General features: G+C 37.3%; 1 protein-coding gene and 2 pseudogenes across 2 annotated transcripts in view; 2 read left to right on the top strand and 1 right to left on the bottom strand.

The window, feature by feature from the left end:
• The window catches only part of PAK2 (p21 (RAC1) activated kinase 2), a 93,352-nt gene that overhangs the window by 21,872 nt on the left and 44,788 nt on the right, over nucleotides 1-26,692 (top strand). Inside the window, exons 1-2 of one of the 2 annotated variants that reach the window (XM_030329473.2) lie at nucleotides 4,425-5,055; nucleotides 21,376-21,583. In XM_030329473.2, coding sequence (XP_030185333.1) covers nucleotides 21,397-21,583 — 187 coding nt within the window. In that variant the 5' untranslated portion in view covers nucleotides 4,425-5,055; nucleotides 21,376-21,396. Of the gene's footprint in view, nucleotides 1-4,424; nucleotides 5,056-21,375; nucleotides 21,584-26,692 lie in introns of those variants that run through there. The other variant, XM_030329472.1, reaches the window with a different exon arrangement.
• LOC116738294 lies at nucleotides 4,782-9,736 on the bottom strand (annotated as a pseudogene).
• On the top strand, nucleotides 21,750-25,256 carry LOC115523433 (annotated as a pseudogene).

Genomic DNA, 26,692 nt, shown 5'->3' with positions numbered 1-26,692 from the left:
TATATTGGTTTCAGGTGTACAGTATAGTGATTTGACAATTCTGTATATTACAAAATGCTCACCACAATAAGTGTGGTTACCATCTGTCACCACACAGTGTTATTATTACAATCTTATTGACTATATTCCCTATACTGTACTTTTCATCCCTATGACTTATTTATTTTATAACTGGATGTTTGTACCTCTTAATCCCCTTTACCTTCACCTATTTCACCTAAAGTTTTTATTTTTTTTAATTGAAGATGACAGCTATTATTCCTCATTACAAAAACAGTACATGTTCATTTATAAAAATTAGAATATAGAAAAGTATTTTTCTCCTTGTATATTGTAGAAACATGGGAAAAACATTCAGGTCTATTACCCTTAAAAAGAATCAATGTTAATCATTTGATCAAATATGGCTAGGTAGAGGAGATAGTTGGGAGGGAAAGCTTTCTGTGGTGGTGCTTGCTGCTGCTTTTGTATATTTGTTTACAGAAGAAATTGGCTTTGAAATATAATAATGCAAAATGATATATACTAGCATTTGGAAGAACTTTATCTTTGGTGTTTATGCAAAATTTATTTATGTAAGTACTTTAAAATTTTTTATTATATTTTTTGTATTATTTTTAATTGCAGTACAATTAACATACAGAGTTATATTAGTTTCAGTGTACAGTATAGTGATTCAACAATTCGATGTATTACTCAGTGCTCATCACAATAATCCCTTTCACCTACTTTACCCATCCCCCCTGCCCCACCTCCCCTCTGTTGACCATCAATTTGTTCTCTGTGTTTAAGAGTCTGGCTTTTTGTCTGTCTCTTTTTTGTTGTTTGTCTGTTTTGTTACTTAATTTCCATGCATGAGTGCAATCATAAGGTATTTGTCTTGTCTGACTTAGTGTACTTAGCATTATATCCTCTGGATCCATCCACGTTGTTGCAGGTGGCAAGATTTCATTCTTTTTTGGGGGGGTAATATTCCATTATATTTATATACCACATCTTTATTCATCTGTGTAAAAAAAATTTTTTTAATGTTAATTGTTTTTTTTTTTAATTTTTTAATGTTTATTTATTTTTGAGAGAGAGAGAGACAGAGCATGAGCGGGGTAGGAGCAGAGAGAGAGAGACAGACACAGAATCAGAAGCAGGCTCCAGGCTCTATGCTGTCAGCACAGAGCCTGACGCAGGGCTTGAACTCACAAACCATGAGATCATGACCTGAGCCGAGGCCAGACGCTCAGCCGACTGAGCCACCCAGGTGCCCCAATGTTCATTCATTTTTGAGAGACAGAGTATGAGCAGGGAAGGGGCAGAGAGAGGGAGATACAGGATCCGAAGCTGTGCTGTCAGCACAGAGCCTGATGTGGTACTCAAACCCACAAACCGTGAGATCATGTGCCTGAGCCAAAGTTGGACGCGTAACTAACTGAGCAACCTAGGCACCCCATTCATCTATTGATAGACACTTAGATTGCTTCCATATTTTGCTATTGTAAATAATGCTGCAATAAACTTAGGGGTGCATATATCTTTTTGAATTAGCATTTTTTATATTCTCTGGGTAAATACACAGTGGTAGAATTGCTGGATCATATGGTAATTCTATTTTAATTTTTTGAGGAATCTCCATACTGTTTTCTGTAGTGGCTCACCCAGTTTGCATTCCCACCAGCAGTGTACAAGGGTTCCTTTTTCTCCATTCTGACAGGTGTGAGATGGTATCTCATTGTGGTTTTGATTTGCATTTCCCTAATGAATAATGATGTTGAACATCTTCATGTACATCTTCATGTGTTCTTTTGTTCATGTCTTCTGCCCATTTTTTAAATTGGATTATTTGGGTTTTTTTGGGTGTTGACTTACATAAGTTCTTGCTATATTTTGGATACTAACCCTTTATCAGTTATGTCATTTGCAAATATCTTCTCCCATTCTGTAGGTCATCTTTGTTGTCTTTTAGTTTTGTTGTTTCCTTTGCTATGCAGAAGCTTTTTATTTTGATGTAGTATTTTTGTAACTTTTTATAGAAGCTTGTCGAATAGACAATCTCTAGACATTACTTTGGTGTTCTTTAAATGACCATCAGGAAGTTATTCACATTGTAGTTGCAGTGTAATCACATTGATGGAATGTTGCATCTTAGAAGTCCATCATGCTTTTCTCCTCTTTGCTCAAAGATTTTCATATGAATGCGCCTCTTAGTAAACAGGGTTCTGGCAGACTTAATCTGGGAAAACAAATTGAAAACTGAATTTTGCCCTTGTTGAGGTATAGGAATTAATCCTTGCCTAGATGTCAAAGACTGAAGGATTCTCATGAAAGAAAGCCTTTATAATTCCATATCACTGTTTATTGGCATTTACACTTTAAAAGTTGGACAGTAATTCTAAAGAATGAAAGCAAAGTTCTTGGGTGTTAATTCACAACTGGGCTTATATAAATAAGTGGCCAGGATATATAATGTTAGGCCCATTTTCAGAGATATATTCTATACTACTAAATCTAGACTGGTTCTTGTTGACTTGTCAGCCTTTTAACCAAGTTGGTACAGAAGTGAATTGTTTGCTTTCCATTTTTGATAAACTTAAGGAAAACATTAAAACTTTATACTAAAGTTTAGTTTTTAAACCTTTTCAGTGTAATCTTGACTTAGAAATATCTAATATTAAAATAACCACTCTTCCTCTGACTGTATATGAGTGGTTGTATAGAAGGATTTAGAATAGTGCTGTTCAACTTGAACTTGTTGCCACGATGTAAATGTTCTATATCTCTGCTGCCCAATATGGCAGCCACTAGCCACATGTAACCACCGAGCATTTGAAATATGGCTAGTATGACTAAGTATCTGAATTTTATTTCATTTTAATTAAATTTAAATAGCCATATATATCTAGTATATCCACCCATATTAAATAGCGCAGTTTACAGAATGGTATGTTCATACTGAAACAAGTTTTATTTACTTTTTTTTAAAGATTTTATTATTTTTTTAAGTTCATGTATTTATTATTGGGAGAAAGAGAGTGGGGGAGAGGGACAGAGAGAGTCCTAAACAGGCTCTGTGCTGTCAGTGTAAAGCCCCATGAGGGGCTAAAACTCATAAACTGTGAGATCATGACCCTAGCCAAAATCAGGAGTTGGCCGCTTAACCAACTGAGCCACCCAGGCGCACCAAAGGGAAACTTTTCTGAGTATTTAGTTGTTGTTGTTGTTGTTCTTTTTCTTTGTTTTTAAGTAGGATCCACATGCAACATGGAGATTAATTTCACAACCCTAAGATTAGAGTCATGTGCTCTATGGACTAAGCCAGCTAGGTGCCCCTTGAGTGTTCAGTTTTTTAAACCTCTGTATGTAATTGATACTGCTTAGGAAATATATGTAATATATATATTTCTCCATCATTTTCCAAAAAACATTTTAAAAAATTATTTTTTTTAACGTTTATTTTTGAGAAAGAGAGAGACAAAGTGTGAGCAGGGGAGAAGCAGAGAGAAGGAGACAAAGAATCTGAAGCAGGCTCCAGGCTCCAAGCTGTCATCATAGAGCCAGGCAGGGGCTTGAACCCACTAACCGTGAGATCACATGACCTGAGCCGAAGTCGGACATTTAACCTACTGAGCCACCCAGGAGCCCCAAAAAACATTTTTCTTAAAGCAAGGAGAGATTTTTTTTTTGTCTGTCTTTGCTGGATTATTTTATTTCATACCCTCCCAGAAGTGGAATGCAGCCTCAGAATTCTAATCACAGCCTACAGGAAGATGTGGCAGCCAGCCTCTCAGGATCATTCACAGTCAGTCTGTGAGGTGAAGCGTGTTCACTGCGATCGATAGGTATAGTACTGGAGTATCTTTCCCCCATTTTTTATCTGTGGAAACTGTCTATCTTTTATGTCATTTATCAAGTCAAAGTCATGCACTTTCACAAATCATTTTGAGATGGTAAAAATGGTCTCTTATTCCTCTGTACTCATGCATTCATTCAACAGATATTTATGGATTGCCTTGCATGTGGCAGGTTTTGTTGAACCATGAGTAAGGTATGTCGCTTGTGGACTGAGACAGTTAAAAGCCCACATGCTCCCTTAGTCTCTCTCTTCCATTTTGGTGACAACTTGTTAAGATAGTAAACTTTAGAATCACAGCAGCCTAGATCCATAAATTATCTTAAGGAAAAATAACTTCCTCAAGCTTAGTGTCCACTAGAAATAAACCTTCTTTGTGTTAAAACATTAAGATTTTGCAATGTTTGTTATCAGCACATAGCCTGGCATATAAAGGGTTGTTTTTGGTCTTTTATTGGTATGACAGTACTACTATAAATATTCTTACAATTTGCATATGTGCAAGAGTTTCTTGGATTTATATCCAGGAATAAAACTGCTAAGTTGCAGAATGTAAAGGCAAACAACTTTACAAGCTAATACCAAATTGTTCTCTGAAGTAGTTTTGCTACTTTGCACTCCTGCCAGCAGTTATAAAAGTTCTCTTTGCATCTTGGTAGCATTTGATTTTGGTCAGCCTTCTTAATCGAGAAGATGTAATATGGTATCTACTAATGGCCTTAACTTACATTTCCTTATCTACTACTGGCCTTAACATTTCCATGATTTTTTATGAGGTTGGGCATGTTCTCATGTATTTTATTCACTTGTCATCTTCCATGAAATGCCCATTCATGTCATTTGCCCATTATTTATTGGGTTGTTTGTCTTTTACTTATTTCTTTTTTGGGGGGGTGCTATTTATTCATGACAAGTATCTCACATCCATGATCTTCTTTAGTCAGAAGTTCTTTGAAACAATGCCATCGGCCTTGACCAGAGTGGAGTCGTTTCTCTCACCCATCCTGTGAATGGTGCCGCCACAGATAGCGTAGGTTTTAAACTGGCCATTGAACCTGCCCGTCACCTTCAGCCACTTTCATGTGAATGGATGCGTGGTCCTTGGTGCCGATGATGCGGTTGCTAGAGGAGCGTTTTCACGGCACATATAGGTCCACGAACTCGCTGGCATCATTTTGCCTGCCAAGGGTGCACCTGCTGCCACTGCCACTAGCATGAGTACAGAACGTATTTCTTTATAAGAATTCTTTCTATATTCTGGATACAGTTTTTGTCAACTTACTTCTGTTGCAGATATCTCCTGGTTTATGGCATGTCTTTTTATAGTATAGAATGTAGTCATATTTATCATTCTTTTCCTTTACAGTCATAAAAGGTATTCTTCTACATAAAGATATCCTCCTATATAATTTTCTAAAAATGAGAATTTTACGGGGCGCCTGGGTGGCTCAGTCAGTTGAGCATCTGACTTCGGCTCAGGTCATGAACTCGCTTTCGTGAGTTCAAGCCCTGCATCAGGCTCTGTGCTGACAGCTCAGAGCCTGGAGCCTGCTTTAGAATCTGCGTCTCCCTCTCTGCTCCTCCCCTTCTCATGCTGTCTCTCTCTCTCTCTCAAAAATAAATACAGATTAAAATAATAATAATAAAAATGAGAATTTTCCTTTCACGTTAAATCTTTAATCCATATAAAATTTTATTTGATATGACATAAGGCAGGGATCTTTCTTCACCTGGATTCACCAGAAGGCAGAGCTTGCAGCAGAAGGCTTATGTATCTTTTCATTATTAGGAAGAATATATCCCAGGGAGCAGAAAATGGGAAAGAGGGATGGAGCATACGTAGAGTGGTAGCCCATATGGAAGTGTAACTGATTGCTCAATCCCATTGTACTGTCCTCCAGGAAGTTATAGAAAGTTTGTCACAGGATCATCCAACACAGGATAGAAAAAGGATCTGTCTAATGAGGTGGGATGTCTTCTCATCACGAATAGTTATAGGTTCACCCCTGCATTACCAGATTGCACATGGGTGGGTGGCAATGTACGCAGCTCAGGAATGAAGTGAGGCATTGTTATGTTGTGTATGCATTTAAAAAATGGCCACATCCATTCCTCAAAAACCTAAAAATAGAACTACCCTACAATCCAGCAATTGCACTACTAGGCATTTATCCACGGGATACAGGTGTGCTGTTTCGAAGGGACACATGCACCCCCATGTTTATAGCAGCACTATCAACAATAGCCAAAGTATGGAAAGAGCCCAAGTGTCCGTTGATGGATGAATGGATAAAGAAGATGTGGTATTTATATACAACGGGGTATTACTTGGCCATCAAAAAGAATGAAATCTTGCCATTTGCTACTACGCGGATGGAACTAGAGGGTAATATGTGAAGCAAAATTAGTTAGAGAAAGACAAAAATCCTATGACTTCACTCATATGAGGACTTTAAGAGACAAAACAGATGAACATAAGGGAAGGGAAAAAAATAATATAAAAACAGGAGGGGACAAACAGAAGAGACTCATAAATATGGAGAACAAACTGAGGGTTACTGGAGGGATTGTGGGAGGGGGGATGGGCTAAATGGGTAAGGGCCACTAAGGAATCTACTCCTGAAATCATTGTTGCACTATATGCTAACTAATTTGGATGTAAATTTTAAAAAATAAATAAAATTTTAAAAATGATAAAAAAGAAAAATAAAAATGGCCACATCCAGCATAGAGCTGGTTGCTGGAGTAGCAACTTGAATAAGAGACAGGTGAGGCTAAAAGGATTGGAAGATGCATAAGTGGTGTGGTATCTGGTACAGGATCCAATTTCTTAGATAAAAAATGTTCATAGCAGGGCAAGTCTCTCCACATGATTCTATTTTGGGAGTGTCTTTGCTACTCCTGAGCCTTTGTTCTTCTGTATAGATTTTAGAATTAGCTGTCTAGTTTTTCATAAAACCCATTTGGGATTTTGATTAAGATTACTTTGGTATTTTTTGTTTTGTTTTGTTTTTAAATTAATTTATTTTAGAGTGAGTGCATAAGCAGGGGAGAGGAGGGGGGAGAGAGAGAGAGAATGAATGAATGAATGAATGAATGAATGAATATCCCATTCAGCATGGAGCCCCACACAGGGCTCAATCCCACAACCCTGGGATCACAACCTGAGCTGAAATCAAGAGTCAGACGTTCAACTGACTGAGTCATCCAGGTACCCCTGATTAAGATTACTTTGAATCTGTAGATTAATTTGAGGAAATTTGGCATCTGTACAGTTTTGAGTGTTAAAATTCATAAACATTAGTATCTCTCTCCATTTATTAGTTCTACTTAATATCTTTGAGTATATTTCCCCTCTGTGTAAACGTTCTAATTACATGGTTCCCAAACTGATATCCCACTGAACTCAGAGTCACCATGGGATTTTAAATATTAGAGGGTATCGGTGATTGACATCTGTTGAGCACTGTGTGGACTTTGAGCTCTTGGGAGTTCACAGTTTCAACATTAAGTTGTGATACATTTGATAATGTCTGTTTTTATGAAGCAATTGCTGAGATTAAAAGTACAAAGATCAGCATGGAGCAGGAAATGAGTGTGGGCAGTGTCTGAGGTCTTGAGTTGTGCAGTGCCCATCAGGTGCATGTTTCCCAAAGTTGTTTGGACCTAACTACTAAATAAATGAAACCATTTGGAATTTCTTTTGTCATTGTTGAATAATTACTGGGAATAACAAGGGCACCGTGAGTTGAGAAGATTTGGGAACTTCTGTTCTAGGAACTTGGTATTTTTTTATTATGTTATAAATGGTATCTTTTCCCTTTCCCATTTCACTTTGGGAAGTGCAGTTGAGTTTTGTGTATTCCTCTTTATCTTGGCAAAATTTGTGTTTACCTTAATAATTTATCATAGTTTTGTTGGCATTTTGTAGACAATCTTTTTAGTTGCAATTAATAACACTTGTTTCTTCTACCATAGCAAAACCATTGGAGGAAAAGAACTAAATGGTAATAAACCCAGATAAAAAAATTTTCAAAGCATTTTTCACATCCTGCAGTCTCCTGTCCCCAGTCATTTCAAAAATAGTAATTCAGGTATTAATACATTTTATAGGTAATTGAATTGAAGGACTAGAGAGATAAGTGAATTGTCTTTCAGTAGTCAACTTGATTAGTTGCATAGTTTACTTGCCTAAACTGGCTAACATTGTTTATGTAGGTGAAAAACACATTTTGGTATTCTACGATGTTGACGTATACGTATATAACACTTTGCCAGGTGCTGTTGGGGAGTAAAGAGAGATAAAATTAGTACCTCTCACAAAGGGAGTTTGGTAGAGGAAATATGATACATCATAATAGCTCATAATAGAAGCAGTGTCATAACCTGGTTAATGAGTATTTGCTAAATGTGTAACACATAGTGAAGTTCCCATTGTAGATGTTGTAACCCCAAAAGATGTAAGAACAGAAGAAAATGGGAATTTTTAACCTCTGCCAAATTGCATTTAATTTTGTACAGTGGTCTTTGTTTCACTTAATAGTAAAGCTAAATAAGTTTCACGTATTGTCTGTGAAGTGAAAAATGCGAGGACATTTTTAGCAGCCAATGGATTATTAGATTGGGTCTCTGTGGTATCTTATTTATTTCAAGTAGTGGTATTCATTCTACTTTTGTTGGTAATTTATTGAGGGGAGAGAGAGAGAGAATCCCAACCAGGTTCTGTGCTGTCAACTGTGAGATCATGACCCAGGCAAAATCAAGAATCTGCGCTTAACTGACTGAGCCACCCAGGTGCCCCAGTCCCCCCCTCCCCATTTTGTTCCCTTCCTCCCCCCCCACAGTAACCAATCAAAGGTTTATCCTTCGATTAAAAAGATAATAAGCATGTGTTAGTGCATATGTGCATGTCTATGTGTTGACATGCCTTTTCTTTCCCCTTAGATAAATGGTAGCATATGATACTTCTATTTTTCTCCCATCTTTGATTTTCATTAGTAGCGTACCCTGAGATCACTCCATGGGGTAGAGTGATTTTCTCATTCATTTTCACATATAATACTTTAGTGGGTGATACATATAGCTAATTAAACCAGTCTCCTATTTATTACTGTTTGAGATGCTTCCAGTCTTTTGCTGTTACAGGTAATACAACCCATTATTTATATATAATAATGTATATTTATATTTTTTATATTTGTTTATATATTCATTATAAGAAATAAAAGGAAAACTATAATACACATTTGTAAAATAACTTGATCACAATTACTCAAAAAATCAGTATGAAGTATCTGTATCTATCTGTTCATAGGCTTGACCTAATGCAGTCTCATGTAGATGTACTGCCATTGATTACTCATCCAGCATGAGCATGTTGCTTTAAGTGATATGATATACAGATGGGAATAAACATCTCAGTAAAAGGAACTAAGCAAAATGAAGGTCAAGGTCCTCTTGGTTTCATAGTGGTTGCATGGCTGGAAAATTCAGTGAGAGTTAAAACTGTAAAAAATATATTTTAGGGGCACCTGGGTGGGCTCAGTCAGTTTAAGCATCTGACTTGGTTTGTGGGTACGAGCCCACATCGGGCTCTGTGCTGACAGCTCAGAGCCTAGAGCCTGCTTCCAATTCTGTGTCTGCCTCTCTCTCTCTCTGCCCCTCCCCTGCTCAGGTTCTGTCTCTCTCTGTTCTAAAATGAATAAACGTTAAAAAAATTTCTTAAAAAATATATTTTAATATGTAAAAGAGAACTATGCTCTAGGTTTATATATATATGTATATTATATATATATATATACACACACACACACATATATACGTATATATTTTTAATATATAACTAAACCATTGCACGGTGGGACATTCAAGAGTTATGAGGACTTGCTGGCCCATTGCGAATACTGGTTATCTGTGATCTCTGCTAACTACCAGTAGAACTCCTTTTAGTTCCTATGAGTGTTTATAAAAGTAAAACTTCAGAACTCTAAGTGTCCTTAAGTGCTTTAATCACATCCGGCAAGGTGTGTGTGTGTGTGTGTGTGTGTGTGTGTGTGGTAAAATATACATAACATAAAACTTAACATTTTCAAAACTTTTCTTATCCCAGACAGAAACTCTGTACCCATTAAACAATAAGTGCTCATTTCACTCTACCGTCAGGCCCTGGTGATCTCTATTCTTTCTGTCTCTATGAATTTGACTACTCCAGATGCCTCATGGAAGTGAAATTATACACTATTTGGCCTTTTGTGTCTGGCTCATTCTACTTAATGTTTTCAAAGTTGATGCTCATTAGAGCACATATCAAATTTCACTTCTTTTTTATAGATGAACATACTCTACAGTAGGTATATACCACATTTGGTTTATCCAATCCTCTAAGTTTTGGTACATAGCTTTGTCACTCTCATTCAGTTCTAAGTATTTTCTAATTTCCATTATATCTTTTCTTAACTGTAAGTTTTTAGAGATGTTTTAAAATTTCCAAAACTTAAGGTATATTTTTCTGGTTTTCTTTTTGTTCTTGATTTCCAACTTGACTGATTTTGGTTAAGAGAATAGTGGAATTCTAATCTTTTGAAAATTTTCTTTGTCTCAAATTATTTTTATTTTGTCCTCATTCTCAGAAGAGTTTTTGTTGAATCTGAGTACGTTGGCACCTTCTCTCTGGACATTGAGAATGTTCCAATGTTTTTTGGCTGTTGTTGCTATCAGGAAGTAAGCTAAAGTCCAATTGCCCCTTTTTCTCCTTTGGCTGATTTTTGGAACTCTTTGCTCTTTGATCTTAATTTCACTCTGATGTGTCTTTACTTTGGTGTGTAAATTACTTTTATCCTGCTTTTGATTTATTAAGTTCTTCATCTTATGGATTTTGTGTCCTTCATCACTTCTAGAAATTTCTCAGCTACTAATTATCTGGTAAACCATTCCTTCATTCATTATTCCTTTCTTCTGAAACTCAAATAGGTATATCTTAGGTCATCCAACCTACTCATCTTACTTTTCTTTCATATTTTCTCTTGTGTCTATGCAGCATTCTAGTTACTTTCTAAAGAGACCTACCTCACCCAGTTCACTGATTCTTCCTTCCACTAAGTCTGCACTCCTTTTTACTTCAAATGTCAAATTCAAATATTCAGGTATTATGGTTTTTTTTTAAGTTTTTAAATTTGAGATTGAGAGAAACAGAATGGGGGGAGGGGCAGAGAGAGAGAGAGAGGGGGGAAAAAGAGAGAATCCCAAGCAGGCTCTGCACCGACAGTGCCTGTTGAAGGACTCGAACTCCCGAATCATGAGTTCATGGCCTGAGCCAAAGTTGGACACTTAACTGACTGAATCATTCAGGTGCCCCTTTCCAAAAGTTTTGTATGGTGGTTTTTCATATTTGCTTTTTTTCAAACTTCTGATACATATTCTGTGTCAAATCATTCTACATCTATTTATTTCACCAGTCCGTTTTGGCTAGTTCTGTCATGGTGCTTTGTTTCGTTTTCTGAATTTCACTATGAGATGTTCCTTTTCCTTAGAATTTTATCTTTGGGTATATTTGAGATCTGAGTAGTACCCAAAAAGATCTAAAGTTCTTGTCATTTGATTTTACCATTCACTAGCATGACCATATTTAATTAACCTATTTGGGAATTTGGGGGACCTCAGAGGTGGGATGAATTCATACCAAAAAACGTACATTTTGTTGTTAGGATTCCTCAGAGAACCTCACCCCCAGCCCCCACTCCACAGTATCACTGGACTCAAAATACTGAAGGTTTTCTTGTTCGTTTGGCCCAGAGGGATTCATTCCTGATTTACTCTTGAACAGATTTTACTTTTTAGGTCCTGGTCTTGTGTGGAAGGGGCTTCTATTAGATTTTTCAATTCAGGCAGACTTGGCTTTATCACCTGTCCCCTGTGACAGCCGTCAAAGTGGAAATTTAAGGTCTCCAAGGGTTAGTCAAAAATCCTTCAAGAATAAATGGATTGGTAACTTGCTTACTCTTTGTTCTTGGTTTCACTTTGCTTTGGGCTCTATGGAAACATCCTTTCATCTTAACTAGCCTATCCTTACATTTTATAGATTTGATATATTATCCACTCCTTCATTTATTTGAGTTTGAGTCAGAGTTCTTTACACTACTTTATTCTTTTCCAGTGCCCCAGTGTCTTCTGTATCTCTTCCCCACTTTTCCTTTTCCTTTCTGGCTTTGCTACTACAGACCTGATGTTATGGCCATTGCACCAAATAAAAACACTCCTTTCTTTTAATTTGTGAACTTGCTTCCATAGCGTGTGTTGTACATTTGAGGTGATTAGTGATATTTTTAATCGATACTTTCTCTCAAAGCTTTTGAAGCTTTTGTGAGGTGGGAAGGGAGGAGAGGCCAGTGTTTTGGGAGCTCTTATAGCTTATTGAGAGATTACTAGAAGTCTATCAAATAGTGTTAGACTTCATTTTTAAGGTACTGAAAACTTAAGATTCATTTGTTATTTATATAAATGTAAGTAAAAATATAAAGCAAGTTGTGCTTTTCAAATCATTTTTTAGTAGTGTATGGTTTGTACATTAAGTACCATAGTTGATCCAAGTTAGATTATAAAAAATATATCGATTTTTACTAGTTAAGACTGACTAGTTCCAGACACCACTCCTTTTTTTTTCATTTCTGTCGTATATTTAGCTTCCCCTGGTCTCCTTCAGTAGACAATGAGGAATTGTTTGTTTTTGAGTCGTGTCACAATTAAACAATGGGCCTGTAGAAGAGTACAGTGTGTTTTGGGGCTTTTTGTTTCGCCTACTTGTTTTCACTGAAAAGTAGCAAAAAGTGAACAGATTTAGAGAGAGGCATTATTATCTTTTTTTTTTTAAGAAAACATTTTTGGGTAATGATGGAGCAAAACACTGGTAAATCAGAATTTTATCATGAATTGTTCTTATATTGTTTCTGGCTAAAATATAAGATGTAAAGAACCTTATCACATCGTCACTTAGCACTTTTAGGCATTTGACACCATCAGTAGAAGCAACACACAGAAAAAAATAACATTGTTTATGGAAAAGGATTAAAGACTAACGCCATGAATTAGCTATTAGAGGAAAAGTGTAAATCTTTCCAAAGATATTTTTGTTAATATAGGGTAGTTTATATGTTGTGTAGTGAAATGCTTTTTGATAGAGAACTAATAATTTGGGAAGAATATTTCCTCTGGTGACAGAGTATATAGTACCTTAAATCAGTAAACTATTAACTGTCTTAATACATGCAAGGATCTGTGTTAAACATTAATGCCTTAATACATGCAAGGATCTGTGTTAAACATTAAAGGAGACAGTACAATATATAATAATAATAGTGGTGGTGGTGCCTTTCAATTGCTTGAAGTCTTTTTTTTTTTTTTTACGTTTATTTTTGAGACAGAGAGAGACAGAGCATGAACGGGGGAGGGGCAGACAGCGAGGGAGACACAGAACCGGAAGCAGGCTCCAGACTCTGAGCCATCAGCCCAGAGCCCGACACGGGGTTCGAACTCACGGTCTGCGAGATCGTGACCTGAGCTGAAGTCGGACGCTTAACCGACTGAGCTACCCAGGCGCCCCAATTGCTTGAAGTCTTGAGCAGGAAAGATACCTAAAAGAATAATTAAGGATGCACAGTTGTAACTCATTGCCAGAGTCCTTTAAAGGTTTTATTTTTAAGTAATCTCTAGGGGTGCTTGGCTGACTTGGTGGAACTTGTGACTCTTGATTTCGTGATTGTGAGTTCAGGCCCCACATTGGGTGTAGAGATGACATAAAAAAAAATCATAAAGTCTTAAAAAAAATCTTTACACCCAACGTGGGGCTCAAATTTGCAACCTGGAGATCAAAAGTCCTATGCTCCACTGACTTAGCCAGCCAGATACCCCGAGGGTGATCCAATATATTAACATGATTAAGAAAAAAACAACAACGTGAGATTGAGTTGTTACTGACCTTGAATTCTGGTCTTAGTTTGTTAGTAATTAAATTCAGCCTACTTATTTTGGGGGGTGTTGGTCCTTCGCATAAAATAAGAAAGAGGGGCGCCTGGGTGGCTCAGTCGGTTAAGCGTCCAACTTCGGCTCAGGTCATGATCTCGCACTCTGTGAGTTCGAGCCCCGCATCAGGCTCTGTGCTGACAGCTCAGAGCCTGGAGCCTGCTTCGGATTGTGTGTCTCCCTCTCTCTCTGGCTCTCCCCCCATTCATGCTCTCTCTCTGTCTCAAAAATAAATAAACGTTAAAAAAAGAAAAAAGAAAGAAAGATGGACCAGGTAAATTCTAATCCAGCTTTATTACTCTCTGAATTAGTTTTCCTGTGTAACTTGTATTCAGAGGATGTGAGGGGCCTGTGTGGAGGTGGGGGGCGGGGGTCAGTCTTGTTCAGAGGATTTGAAGAATCATTTTGAACAAGGATAGACAGGAATGATCTTACATAGGAAATAATTCTTGCTGAACATTGAAAGATTTGGTTAGATACAGAAAGTACTGAAGAAAGTTTAAGAATGGAGAAATTTATACACAAAGATGAGTTAGGCCAGAAAATTCTTTGGTGTATTTGGGTAAAATGAGGCATATGATTTATGTGGTGCATTCATGATATCAGATCAATTCAGTAGTAAATGTCCCTAAATATCAGAGTTTAGTCCTCAGTCTGTTGCTTATGGGTAGCTCTAAGTAAAACCTGAATGCATGGAAACTCTTTAGGAAGCTGGTTAAAGCTTCTAACCTCTTCCTCTGAGCAGCAGTTGAAGACATAGATACTGGTTAGAGAAATCTTGAGATGAAGTGATGAAGTCCTCAGCTAAGCTGATGTCATAGTATCAAGGATTGTCATGCTTGTATTTACTAAGATCTAATCACTTATGAGGCATATTACTTAGAATTGTTCTTGTCATATTTGTCATCTTGAGTAATTTCATTAAGGATATCTGTGACCCATACGTTTAATGTTAAATTTGGGGGTTTATTTAGACATGTGTTGCCTGTAAGGTAATAACATCATGTTAATTGGGATTTCCTTGAGATAGCTAATTCAACTTTACCTGTAATATATAATCACCAAGAAGAATGTTGTGAAACAAATAATCTATTAGCTCCTCTTTAGTTCTATTGGACTGAATGTATGCAGCAAATTAAAAAACCTACTGTGCAGTATATTAAAATAGAGCAGTAAAGAAAATTTTTTGGGTGAACAAAGTACTGTATATAGAACGGCTGTGTTTTGAAAGAATGAATAAATATGTGTCTTTTGCCACCTCAGTAAAACAATAATTGGCGTATGAGGGTGAAGTGTAGAGCTGGGATATACTTTAAAGCAGCAGTTCTCAGTGTGGTGTGTGGTACCACTGGGGTTTATGAAGTCAAAACCTATTTTCATAATAATACTAAGATACTCTTTGCCTTTCATACTGTTGACACTTGCAGTGCTGGCAGGTAAAACAGCCTACATTTTGGCACAAATCGAGGCAGTGGCCATACACTTGGAGGGTTTTTTTTTTGTTTTTTCTTTAAAACCAGTTTCACTTAAGAATGTACTTCGCGTTTGCAACTACGTAGGATGAACTGGAGGGTATTATGCTAAGTGAAATTAGAGAAAGACAAATATATGACTTCACTCGTGTGGAATTTAAGATACAAAACAGATGAACATAAGGGAAGGGAAGCAAAAATAATATAAAAACAGGGAGGGCGACAAAACATAGGAGACTCTTAAATACAGAGAACAAACAGGGTTGCTGGAAGGGTTGTGGGTGGGGGGATGGCCTAAATGGGTAAGGGGCATTAAGGAAGACAATTGTTGGGATGAACACTGACTGTTATACACAGGGGATGAATCACTGGAATCTACTCCTGAAATCATTATTGCACACTACATGCTAACTAACTTCGATGTAAACTTACAGATAGATAGATAAAATTTTTAAAAAATATACTTCATGAAATCAATAAAATGTTTAATTTCATTGTATCTCATTTTTTATTTTTTTAAAAAGTTTTTTTTAACTTTTATTCATTTTTGAGAGACAGAGACAGAGCATGAGTTGGGGAGGGGCAGAGAGAGAGAGAGGCACAGCATCCAAAGCAGGCTCCAGGCTCCAAGCTGTCAGCACAGAGTCCAATGCGGGTCTCAAACCCACAAACCGCGAGATCATGACCTGAGCTGAAGTCGGCGCTTAACCGACTGAGCCACCCAGGTGCCCCTCTCTTATTTTATTTTTGTTTTTGTTTTTGTTTTTATCTGGGGAAGGGGGGCAGGAATCTCAAGCAGGCCCCACGCTCAGCATGGAGCCCGCCCCAGGGCTTGATCTCATGACCGAGAGATCATGACCTGAGCTGAAATCAAGAGTCAGAGGCTTAACTGAGCCACCCAAGCACCCCTGTATCTTTACTTTTAAGTTCACTTTTAAAGTATTTTATGTAGCGGGGTGCCTGGGTGGCTCAGTAGGTTAAGTGTCCGACTTCGGCTCAGGTCATGATTTCATGGTTCTTGAGTTCAAGCCCCGCATCGGACTCTGTCTCCCTCTCTCTCTGCTCCTCCCCCACTCGTGCTCTGTCTCTCAAAAATAAATCATTAAAAAAATTTTTTTTTTAATTTGAGATATTCACATAGCTGAAACTTACCATTTTAAACTGTACAATTAAGTGGTTTTAAGATATTAAAAAGGTTGTGCAATGTCTGACGTCTAATTCCAGAACATTTTCATGAAATGGCATTCAGAAAGAAACGCCATACCCATTAGTAGTCACATCCCATTCCGTTCACCTCTTAGTGACCACTAATCACCTGCTGTCTTTGTGGAAATATTTGCATGTGCTTGACATTTCATATAAATGGTATCATACAGTATGTGGTCTTCTTGTGTCTTTCTTTTTCCACTTATGTTTTAAAGGTCCAGCCACGTTGTAGCCGGTATTAGTACTTCACTCCTTTCCGTGGCCAAATATTCCATTGTATAGATATGCTACATTTTATCTGTCCATTTGTTGATGGATATTTTCGGTGTTTTTTTTTTAATCTTTTGGCTATTATGAATAATGCTATGAACATTCATATGCAACTTATTTGTGGACATATGTTTTCAGTTCTCTTAGGTATATACTGGGAGTGGAATTGCTAGGTCATATTGTAGATAATTCTATAACTTTTAAAGGAACTTATTACATAATTCGTTTTGAAATAGACTTTTTATTGTGGAATAATTTCAGATTGGCAGAGATAGTAGATTTCCTGTATAGCTATCACCTATCTTCTTTTTTTTTTTTTTTTTTTTTTCAACGTTTATTTATTTTTTGGGACAGAAAGAGACAGAGCATGAACGGGGGAGGGGCAGAGAGAGAGGGAGACACAGAATCGGAAACAGGCTCCAGGCTCTGAGCCATCAGCCCAGAGCCTGACGCGGGGCTCGAACTCACGGACCGCGAGATCGTGACCTGGCTGAAGTCGGACGCTTAACCGACTGCGCCACCCAGGCGCCCCAGCTATCACCTATCTTCTAATGTTAACACAAACCCTAAAATGTCTGTCAAAGCAAAGAAGCCAACATTGGTACATTACTGTTAACTAAATTCTAGGTTTTATTGGTATTTCACCAGTTTTTCCACTAATGTCCTTTTTTTGTTACAGAATATAACATTGTCGTGTCTCTTTAGACTCCTCTGCTCTGTGAACAATTTCTCAGTTTTTCTTTGTTTTTCATGTCTTTGATAGTTTTTTTTTTAATTTTTATTTTTTTAATGTTTATAATGAGAGAGAGAGAGACAGAGTACAAGCAGGGGTGGGGCAGAGAGAGAGGGAGACACAGAGAATCTGAAGCAGGTTCCAGGTTCCAAGCTGTCACCACAGAGCCTGACGTGGGGCTGGAACCACAAACCACGAGATCGTGACCTATGCCAAAGTTGGATGCTTAAGCAACTGAGCCACCCTGGTGCCCCTTTAAGGAGTATTAGTCAGGAATTTTTGTAGAATGTCCCTCAGTTTGGGTTTATCTGATGTTTTTCCCATAGTTAGACTGGGGTTATGGAATTTGAGGAAGAATACCATAGAGGTAAAGTAGGTTTCTCATCACATTCAATCAGGTGGTGAGTGACGTCAGCATAACTTATTACCTGGAGATGTAACCTTGATCACTTGGTTAATGCAGTGTTTGCCACATTTTTCCCACCATGAAGTTATTTTTCCCTTTCCATACTCTACCTCTTGGAAATGAGTCACTAGATCCAGCATATATTCAAGTGGGGAAGGAAGTTAAGTTCCAACTCCTAGGAGGGGATGTAGCTACAATTATTATTTGGAATTCTTTTATAAGGAAGATTTGGCACCCCACCATTTTATTTATTCATTTGTACTGATATGAACTGTATATATTTATTTTTTACTTTGGGTTAAATATAATGCTACTTTATTTTCCTGCTCCATTCGTTCCAGTATTGGCTTTTGGGAACTCTTTCCTGTGTCCTTATCCTTTTTAAGTACTTCTTTACCTTCTGACAATATAAGATACTCTAGGCTCATCCTTATTTTCCCTGTCCCAGGCCTAGAACCAGCCATTTCTTCAAGGATCCCTGACTACAGTTAAGTAATTTAATTTGCCCAAGGTCACACACTTAAATAAATGGTGAAACCAGGATTCCGACTGAGGGAATCTGATTCCTCAACCCATGCTTTTAATCATAACTTTGGACAGCATGCAGCTGAAGGTGCACTGGCAGTTTCTAGTCATGTTCCATCTGTGAACCAGTCTTTTTTTTTTTTTTTTTAAGTTTTTTTTTTTAGTTTTTTTTTTTTTTGTTTTTTTTTTTTAATTTTACTCATTTTTGAGAGAGCACAAGCAAGGGTGGGACAGAGAGAGAGCTAAGCAGGCTCCAGGCTCTGAGCTGTCAGCACAGAGCCCGATGCAGGGCTCGAACTCATGAACCATGAGCTCATGACCTGAGCTGAAGTCGGACACTTACTTAACCAACTGAACCACCCAGGGCCCCCAAGTCTGTGAGCCAGTCTTAAGGATACAGTTGATAGTCATCTCACCCTAAATAATTATTAAGCCCTGTTTTATATTGATTTTTTTTTTAACCACAGCTGTGATGGTTGTAATCAAGCTAAAAATTACTTGTTAGCCACAATTAACTACTGTTAATATTTTGGTACATTTCTTTCTTTAAATGCATGCAAATGTATTTTGAGATTTTGTTATATTATCCTAATTTTTAAATATGCACAAATATGAAGCATTTACAGTGTAACCAGAATCTGAATGTGCCATGTCTGTTTTAAGTGGTGATTAAGATGAAAGTGAGCTGCTATAGAGTCATTCTGTTTTGCCTTGATGTTATGGTCACATAAGAGATAAACATCTGTCTTGATTTATCAGGTTCTCAAGTAATCTTCCAAGTGTTATTCCTAAGCCTTATCTTTCTTCCATTTCTAGCAACAGATAAGTCCTCTCTTGTGGTGCACACCTGACAGTCCACGCTTAACAGCCAGTTGCGTCTCACTCCAAAGCAGAACAAACCCCACATGTTGTGATCACTTGGTTTGGAAGAATCATCTGACTAGGTCATCTGTGTGACATTCTTAGATTCCACCCCATTTCTTCTTTTGACCACCAATATTAATTTCAATTCAGGAAGTCTTTCTCACACACACAGATCTTTTTTTACTCTCTTCTCCCAGCCATTCTCTAGCTAGTTATCCCCAGAAAAGTTTATTTTCCCCCTTTACAGTCTCTCCTTCTTCCTCTTTTGTAGGCTGAAAAGTAATTGTCATTATGGAAGACAAAATACACAGTGGTTTCGGGGATGCCTGGGTGTCTCAGTCGGTTAAGCGTCCAGACTCTTGATTTCCACTCAGGTCATGATCTCACAGTGTCTTGAGTTTGAACCCTACATTGGGTTCTGTGCTGACTCTGCAAAGCCTGCTTGGGATTCCCTCTCTCTCCCTCTCCCTCTCCCTCCCTCCCTCCCTCCCTCCCTCCCTCCCTCTCTCTCTCTCTCTCTCTTTCTCTCTCTCTCTCTCGCCCCCCCTCCCCTGCTCACGCTCTCTCTCTCAAAATAAACTTAAAAAAATTATTTAGACTATTCTCTCTCTCTCTCTCTCTCTCTGCCTGCCCCTCTACTCCACTTGTGTGTGTGCTCTCTCTCTCAAATAAAAGAAATTTTTTATTCATTTTTAATTTTATCTAACTATAGTTCGTATTCTTTTTTTTTTTTTTTTTCCAACGTTTATTTATGTTTGGGACAGAAAGAGACAGAGCATGAATGGGGGAGGGGCAGAGAGAGAGGGAGACACAGAATCGGAAACAGGCTCCAGGCTCTGAGCCATCAGCCCAGAGCCCGACGCGGGGCTCGAACTCACAGACCGCGAGATCGTGACCTGGCTGAAGTCGGATGCTTAACCGACTGCGCCACCCAGGCGCCCCTATAGTTCGTATTCTTTACATTGTATATATAGAAAATTTTATTCACTTAAATGCAATAAGTAGCTATAATAAAATCAGGATCTAATTACCAATTGAAATCTTGTTTAGTGAGGAGATGTGTTGTTTCCTAATATATACTTTTGTATCAGACCTCATCTGGAAGTTAGGCATACCCTCCCCTTTACTGCTAACTTTAAATGTGTATAATCTACTTTTTGTAAAAGGACTAAAATATATAAATATGTATGTAAATATGTATGTAAATAAGGTTTATGTGATATTAATGTTTATATATATAAACAAGGTTGACGTTTTCTACTGAATTAGTCATGTGGATTAAGAGGGGTTACTTGACTGCCTGGACAGGGCATCACATGATGACAGAAACTTGAGATATGGCCATACTCTGGTTTTGAGCCAAAATCTAGATTTACTTTTGAACTAGATCAAGTTCTATGGAACTGTCTGCAAAGCTTGCAAGAGACTAACACATGTAGTTAGAACGTCACATTTTCAAAGAAACCATATATTACATCAGTGGCACATTCTCATCCTTTAGGAGAGTTTATATGAAGGCTAAGTTGTAATCACAAGGCTAGGGAAGCATGGACTCAGATTCTTTGTAAGGAGTGGTGTTGGTTGATATATTTAATAGCAAGCATTCTATCTTTGCTACAGAAATGGACCTGTCAGGCACCTATCCTTTGGCTGGTTAGAACATAATCTTCCTCTTTGGAATTCTTTTTTTTTAAGATTCCATGTTGTCTGTCTTTTCATTGGAATATTTACTCTTAGAATCAACTGATTAGGTGATACGTTATTATCATCATGCTTTCCCAAAACTTACCCTAGTCCTCTTAACTGGACATGGCTTTTCAAACATTCTCTCAGCTAACCATTTACCACCTTTGTTACGGGAGATTACCTATATTAATAACCAGTTTCGTCTCTTATTGAATTTTATAAATTTTGCAAACTTCACTCTAAATGGATAACATTTTCTAATTCACAGTTGAAAAGAGGACAATTATTACTGTTTCTGCTTGTCTGTACTATTTTTTACTTTGTTATTGACTGTATGATTTTTGCCTATCTATTTCAGGCCACATCATAATTCCGAATCATGTCTGATAACGGAGAACTGGAAGACAAGCCTCCAGCACCTCCTGTGCGAATGAGCAGTACCATTTTTAGCAGTGGAGGCAAAGACCCTTTGTCAGCCAATCACAGTTTGAAACCTTTGCCCTCTGTTCCAGAGGAAAAAAAGCCCAGGAATAAAATCATCTCTATATTCTCAGGCACAGAGAAAGGTAAATAGCTATTGTGGCTTCAAGAGTCTTGGTTATTATTATTATTATTTTTTTTTTAATGTTTATTTTTGAGAGAGAGAGAGAGTGTTGGGGGATTAGGCAGAGAGAGAGAGAGGGAAACAGAGAATCCAAAGTAGGCTCTGAGCCCAACGTGGTGCTTAAACCCATGAACTGTGAGATCCTGACCTGAGCTGACATCAGATGCTCAACCAACTAAGCCACCCAGGTGCCCCATGAGTCTCAGTTGTATTTTATGTTACCGATTTTGATATCTTTTCTCAATTATGATCTCTTTTTAATTAAATTATAATAATAAGTTGATATTTTATGGTGAGAACAATAACAGATCTAAGAAAACAATTGATGGTGGTATATAGGCACTATTAGAAAGGCTAGTTTCTCTTAACCTCTGATAATAAAGAATAAAACTAAGTTTTTACTCATATACTTGGTATATCAAATGAATTTCTCTAATCCTCTCCTTCATTTTCTAAGACATGAGCTTCCCAACGTGAATGAGATTTGGAGATTTGAGAAAGAACTCATTGAGAGAGTTTGTGATTTTTCAGTAGTAGTAATACTTAGTACTATTTTTTAATCTTGTATTCTGTTAATGCCCTCCAAGGCAGCACTCCGTGATTAGTAAATTAATGTGTCTTCTGCAAACATGAGTCTGGTCCAAGGTTTGTCAATCTCAGTAAGATTGACATTTGGGGGCCAAATAACTTTGATGCAGGGATTGATCTTGTGCATTATAGAACATCCTGTAAGCCATTCCTAGCTTTTACCAACTAGATGTCAGTAGCACCTCCCACCCAGCTATGACAACTAAAAATGTCTCCAGACATTGCTACATATCCTCTGTGGAGCAAAATCACTGCCAGTTAACAACCACTGTCCTAGTCACACAAGCTGGGATAAAAACTATAAATAGTCATCTCCTATAAATTGAAGTCACTAAATTTGTTTTGGTGCCAAGCCTCAGGAAAGAACTTGTGGTTTTCAGAGCTTTTTGGATTTTAGAATTAGATAGGTGTTATGGACTGGTAATGGGTTTTAGAGTAAGAATTAGGGATTAGTTTATTTAATTACATTAAGCATGGCTATATGGCTCTGATAGCTAATAATAGATATAAGTGTAGATAAGGATATATTTCCACTCATAGATAGCCAAGTTAACATGGTGAAGGAAATCCAAATGGAAGAGGAGTAGCGCTTTATATATAATAATAAATATACAGGGCCTGTTGGCGTGGCCATGGCAGGTTTGCTGAAGAAGACCACTGGCCTTGTGGTTTTGGCTTTGTGTAAGTCCACACAAGAGGCTAAGAATATTGTACACAACGATTCTTGATGTTCTTGAGCAAATTCCTAAAAATGCAGCAATAGAAAGTATACAGAACAGATTACAAATGAGAAGTTGAGTATGGTTAAAGTGTAACCAGATGTTAAGAAATTAGAAGACCAACTTCAGGGTGGCCAACCAGAAGAGGTGATTCTTCAGGCTGAAAATGAACTAAGTCTGGCAAGAAAAATGATACAGTGGAAACTATGGGAGCTTTTAGTGGAAGAGCCTCCTGCCAACCAATGGAAATGGCCAATATAATCATCATTAAATGACTGTTGTGTTGATGGGGAGCTAATACAATTAAATTTTCTGTTATATTAATGTTTCCATATTATTGACATCTTAAAATCAAGAAAACATACAGGACATATTTAGGAGACTTGTTAAAATTGATGACTATGGTAATAGGGATTTGTGACTCCATTTTTTTATGTAAAGCATTCACTTGAGTTATTTCAAAGATGTTTTGGGGGGGGTTGTTATTTATTTTTTTAACAGGTTAACAGATTTGAAAGTTAATTGGAAAAATTCCTATAGATTTTCAATGCAGAGGTCATAATCAAAATGTGAAGTCATTTTAGTGTTTTTATATCATTTAATGTTTTTTATCCTGAAAAAAAACATGAAAGGAATTTAATTATTTTTTTTAGACAGATTTATAGGTCACTGAAGTGAAGTAGTAAGAGTAAAAACCATCAAATGATAAGGTGAAGAAATTGATTTGGTATTTCAGAGAAAGATTTCTTATTTGCAGTGGTAATTGGAAAAACTTTTCCTTTTGTCTCATTTAAAGAAGTTAGCTTTCTGTTCCTTAGCCTTTAGCTTTCTTGATCAACCAAAGTACATCAGGATAGAGATTGAATTTATGTGAAAGAAGAGACAGCAAAAGTTTAAAATTTATCTGATATGGTGGATAGGCTTATATTCAGAACATCTTTGTCATAGGGTTGTAACTTCAAAGTAGAATGACTGGTAGTTTTCACTAAGTTTCGAGTATGAGTGCAGTTGGGTATAAAACTGAAGATAAATACTATTCAAGGAAAGAAACAGTTGGCGTAAATTACTTTTCATGTGTCCTCACCCTTCCTTCCTAGACCCTGTCATTTCTAAATACTTAAACTTGATATTTTTTAACTTCAAAGATAGTACTTTTGTGTGTGTTTGTATGCATGTGTGTGTGTGTTGCTATCCCTTATTGCAAAGCAAAATCCAGAATTTTCAGAATGAGAGAATTGTGTTTTTTTCCAATATATTTCTCCCCTTACAGAGCTGTAAATTGAATGGTAACTGAATATTAAATGAAAAAATAATACACATTTTACTTGAGAGTTAAGAATACATAATCAATGAAAATTTACATAGATTGAAATGTACAGAAATTAACTGTACAGTTTGACCAGTGGGTACACCTGTGAAAGCCATAATCGTTATATCACCATATCACATTATACACCATTTTTATCTCCCCAGCCTAGAACTTTACATAACCCAGCCTAGAATTTTATCAATACCTCTGAAGCCCCCATCTGCCACACCCAATCTGTTTTCTCCACCTCCCACCAATATCTGCCATCTTGAATTAATGCAGTTTTTTTCCCTTGCTTTTTATTATAGTTTTACAACATAATATCACCAATGTATGGTTTAAGCTTGCCTATTTGGGAACATTTTATAAATGGAATCATAATGTATGCATTTTTCCAGGACTTACATTTTACATTTTTCACTCAACTTTATGCTTTTGAGATGCATTTTAGTATACATAGCTATAGTTCATTTTCACTGCTGATATTGTTATATGCAGCTGTGTTTTGTTCATTTTCACTGATGTATACTATACTAGTGCACTGTATAAATATATGGCAATTTAGTTAGCTGGTCTCCTATCAAAAGACATCTGGGTTGTTTTCAGGAACAGTGCTGCTCTATGGGTAATCTTGAGGGCATGTGCAAGTATTTCTCTATGGCAGTGCTTATTAAGCATCAGGTGACCCATTAGTTCTTGATTCTCATTGCTTATTAGAATCTCTTTTTTGGGGGGGAGGGACTTAAAAAAATAAATCTATGTCCAAGCTCCATCTCAGACCAATTGAATCAGTCTTCAGGGGCTTACCTGGGCATCAGTTTTGTTCTTGTTTTTAATTTTTTAAACACCACTGGTGAATCTAATGTGTATCCAATGTCAAGAACCACTGCATTAGTGTCTTGTGAAATCTATATAGTAGTTATAATGTTAAATGAAATAGAAATAATCAGAGTATGTCGCACACTGTGCAAGAGTTGTGTCATGGGGGCACCTGGGTGGCTCAGTCAGTTGAGTGTCTCTCTCTCTTTCTTTCTTTTTTTTTTTTTTTGTATTTATTTTCGAGAGAGAGAGTGACAGAGCACGAGCAGGGCTGGATCAGAGAGAGAGGGAGACACAGAATGTGAAGCAGGCTCCAGGCTCTGAGCTGTTAGCACAGAGCCCAACCTGGGGCTTGAACTCATGAACCATGAGGTCGTGACCTGACGAAGTCAGAGGCTTAACCAACTGAGCTGCTCAGCTGCCTCTAGCGTCTTACTCTTGATTTAGGCTCAAGACATGACCCTAGGGTCATGGAATGAAGTCCCAAATTGGGCTCCGTGCTGAATGTGGAAACTGCCTGGGATATTCTCTTTTTCTCCCTCTCTCAAAAAGAAAAAAGAAAAAAAATGTTTCTTTCATGAATTCATGAAACTTTTCTTTCAGTTATGTGTGTATTAGGTCAGAATGTAAACGTATTGATGTGGGTCTTGGCCAAAGATTTAAAAGTTGCTCTGAGATGTATACTTGGGAGTAAAATTGTAGGATTACAGGGTTTTCCCATGTGTGTCTTGAGTAGGTTTGTCAGATTGTTTTCTGAAGTCTTTTTAGTGTTCATTCTTACCCACAGAACATGAATGTTTGCTGAACATCCTTGCAAATTCCTGTTTTACAGGACTTGAATTTTTGCCACCTTGGGAAGTATGAGATAATATCTCATTGTGGGTTTAATTTCCATTTCCCTGAAGACTTGGGAAATTATTTTTTCATATGTTAATTTACCAGTTATTTGTGTTTTCTGTTCCATCTATTCCTCAGTCCATTTTTCTGTGGAGTTGCTTTTTCCTTCTTTATTTTTTTTTTTTTTTCAACGTTTTTTATTTATTTTTGGGACAGAGAGAGACAGAGCATGAACGGGGGAGGGGCAGAGAGAGAGGGAGACACAGAATCGGAAACAGGCTCCAGGCTCCGAGCCATCAGCCCAGAGCCTGACGCGGGGCTCGAACTCCCGGACCGCGAGATCGTGACCTGGCTGAAGTCGGACGCTTAACCGACTGCGCCACCCAGGCGCCCCTTTCCTTCTTTATTAATAAACATTTCTTATTGTCTGTATACTAATCCTTTGTCAGCTAAATGTTATTAAATATAGTTTTCCAAGTGGTGATTTGCCTTTTCACCCTCTCAGTGATATCTTTTGTTGAATAGAAGTTACTAATTTTGGTGTAGTTAAATCGATCAATCCCTTTATCAAATATGAGCTTTTTGTGTTTTAAGATTTAAATCTTTGCCAAACTATGGGTCAAAGATGTTTTCTTATATTTTTCTAAAGGTTTAACAGTATGCCTTTTATAATTTAAACCTTTGAACTGTCTGGATTTGGTTTTTGTGTATGTATAAAGAGAGATCCATTTTCACTTTTTTTGAACCGGTGTTCCCAACCTTTCATTGAAACTTTTGTCATTTCCCCACTGACCTGCCA

Source organism: Lynx canadensis, chromosome C2, assembly GCF_007474595.2.
Source record: "Lynx canadensis isolate LIC74 chromosome C2, mLynCan4.pri.v2, whole genome shotgun sequence".
Classification (NCBI taxonomy): Eukaryota; Metazoa; Chordata; class Mammalia; order Carnivora; family Felidae; genus Lynx; species Lynx canadensis.
Note: the sequence above shows the minus strand (reverse complement) of the source record. Positions and strands in the feature narration are given on the sequence as shown.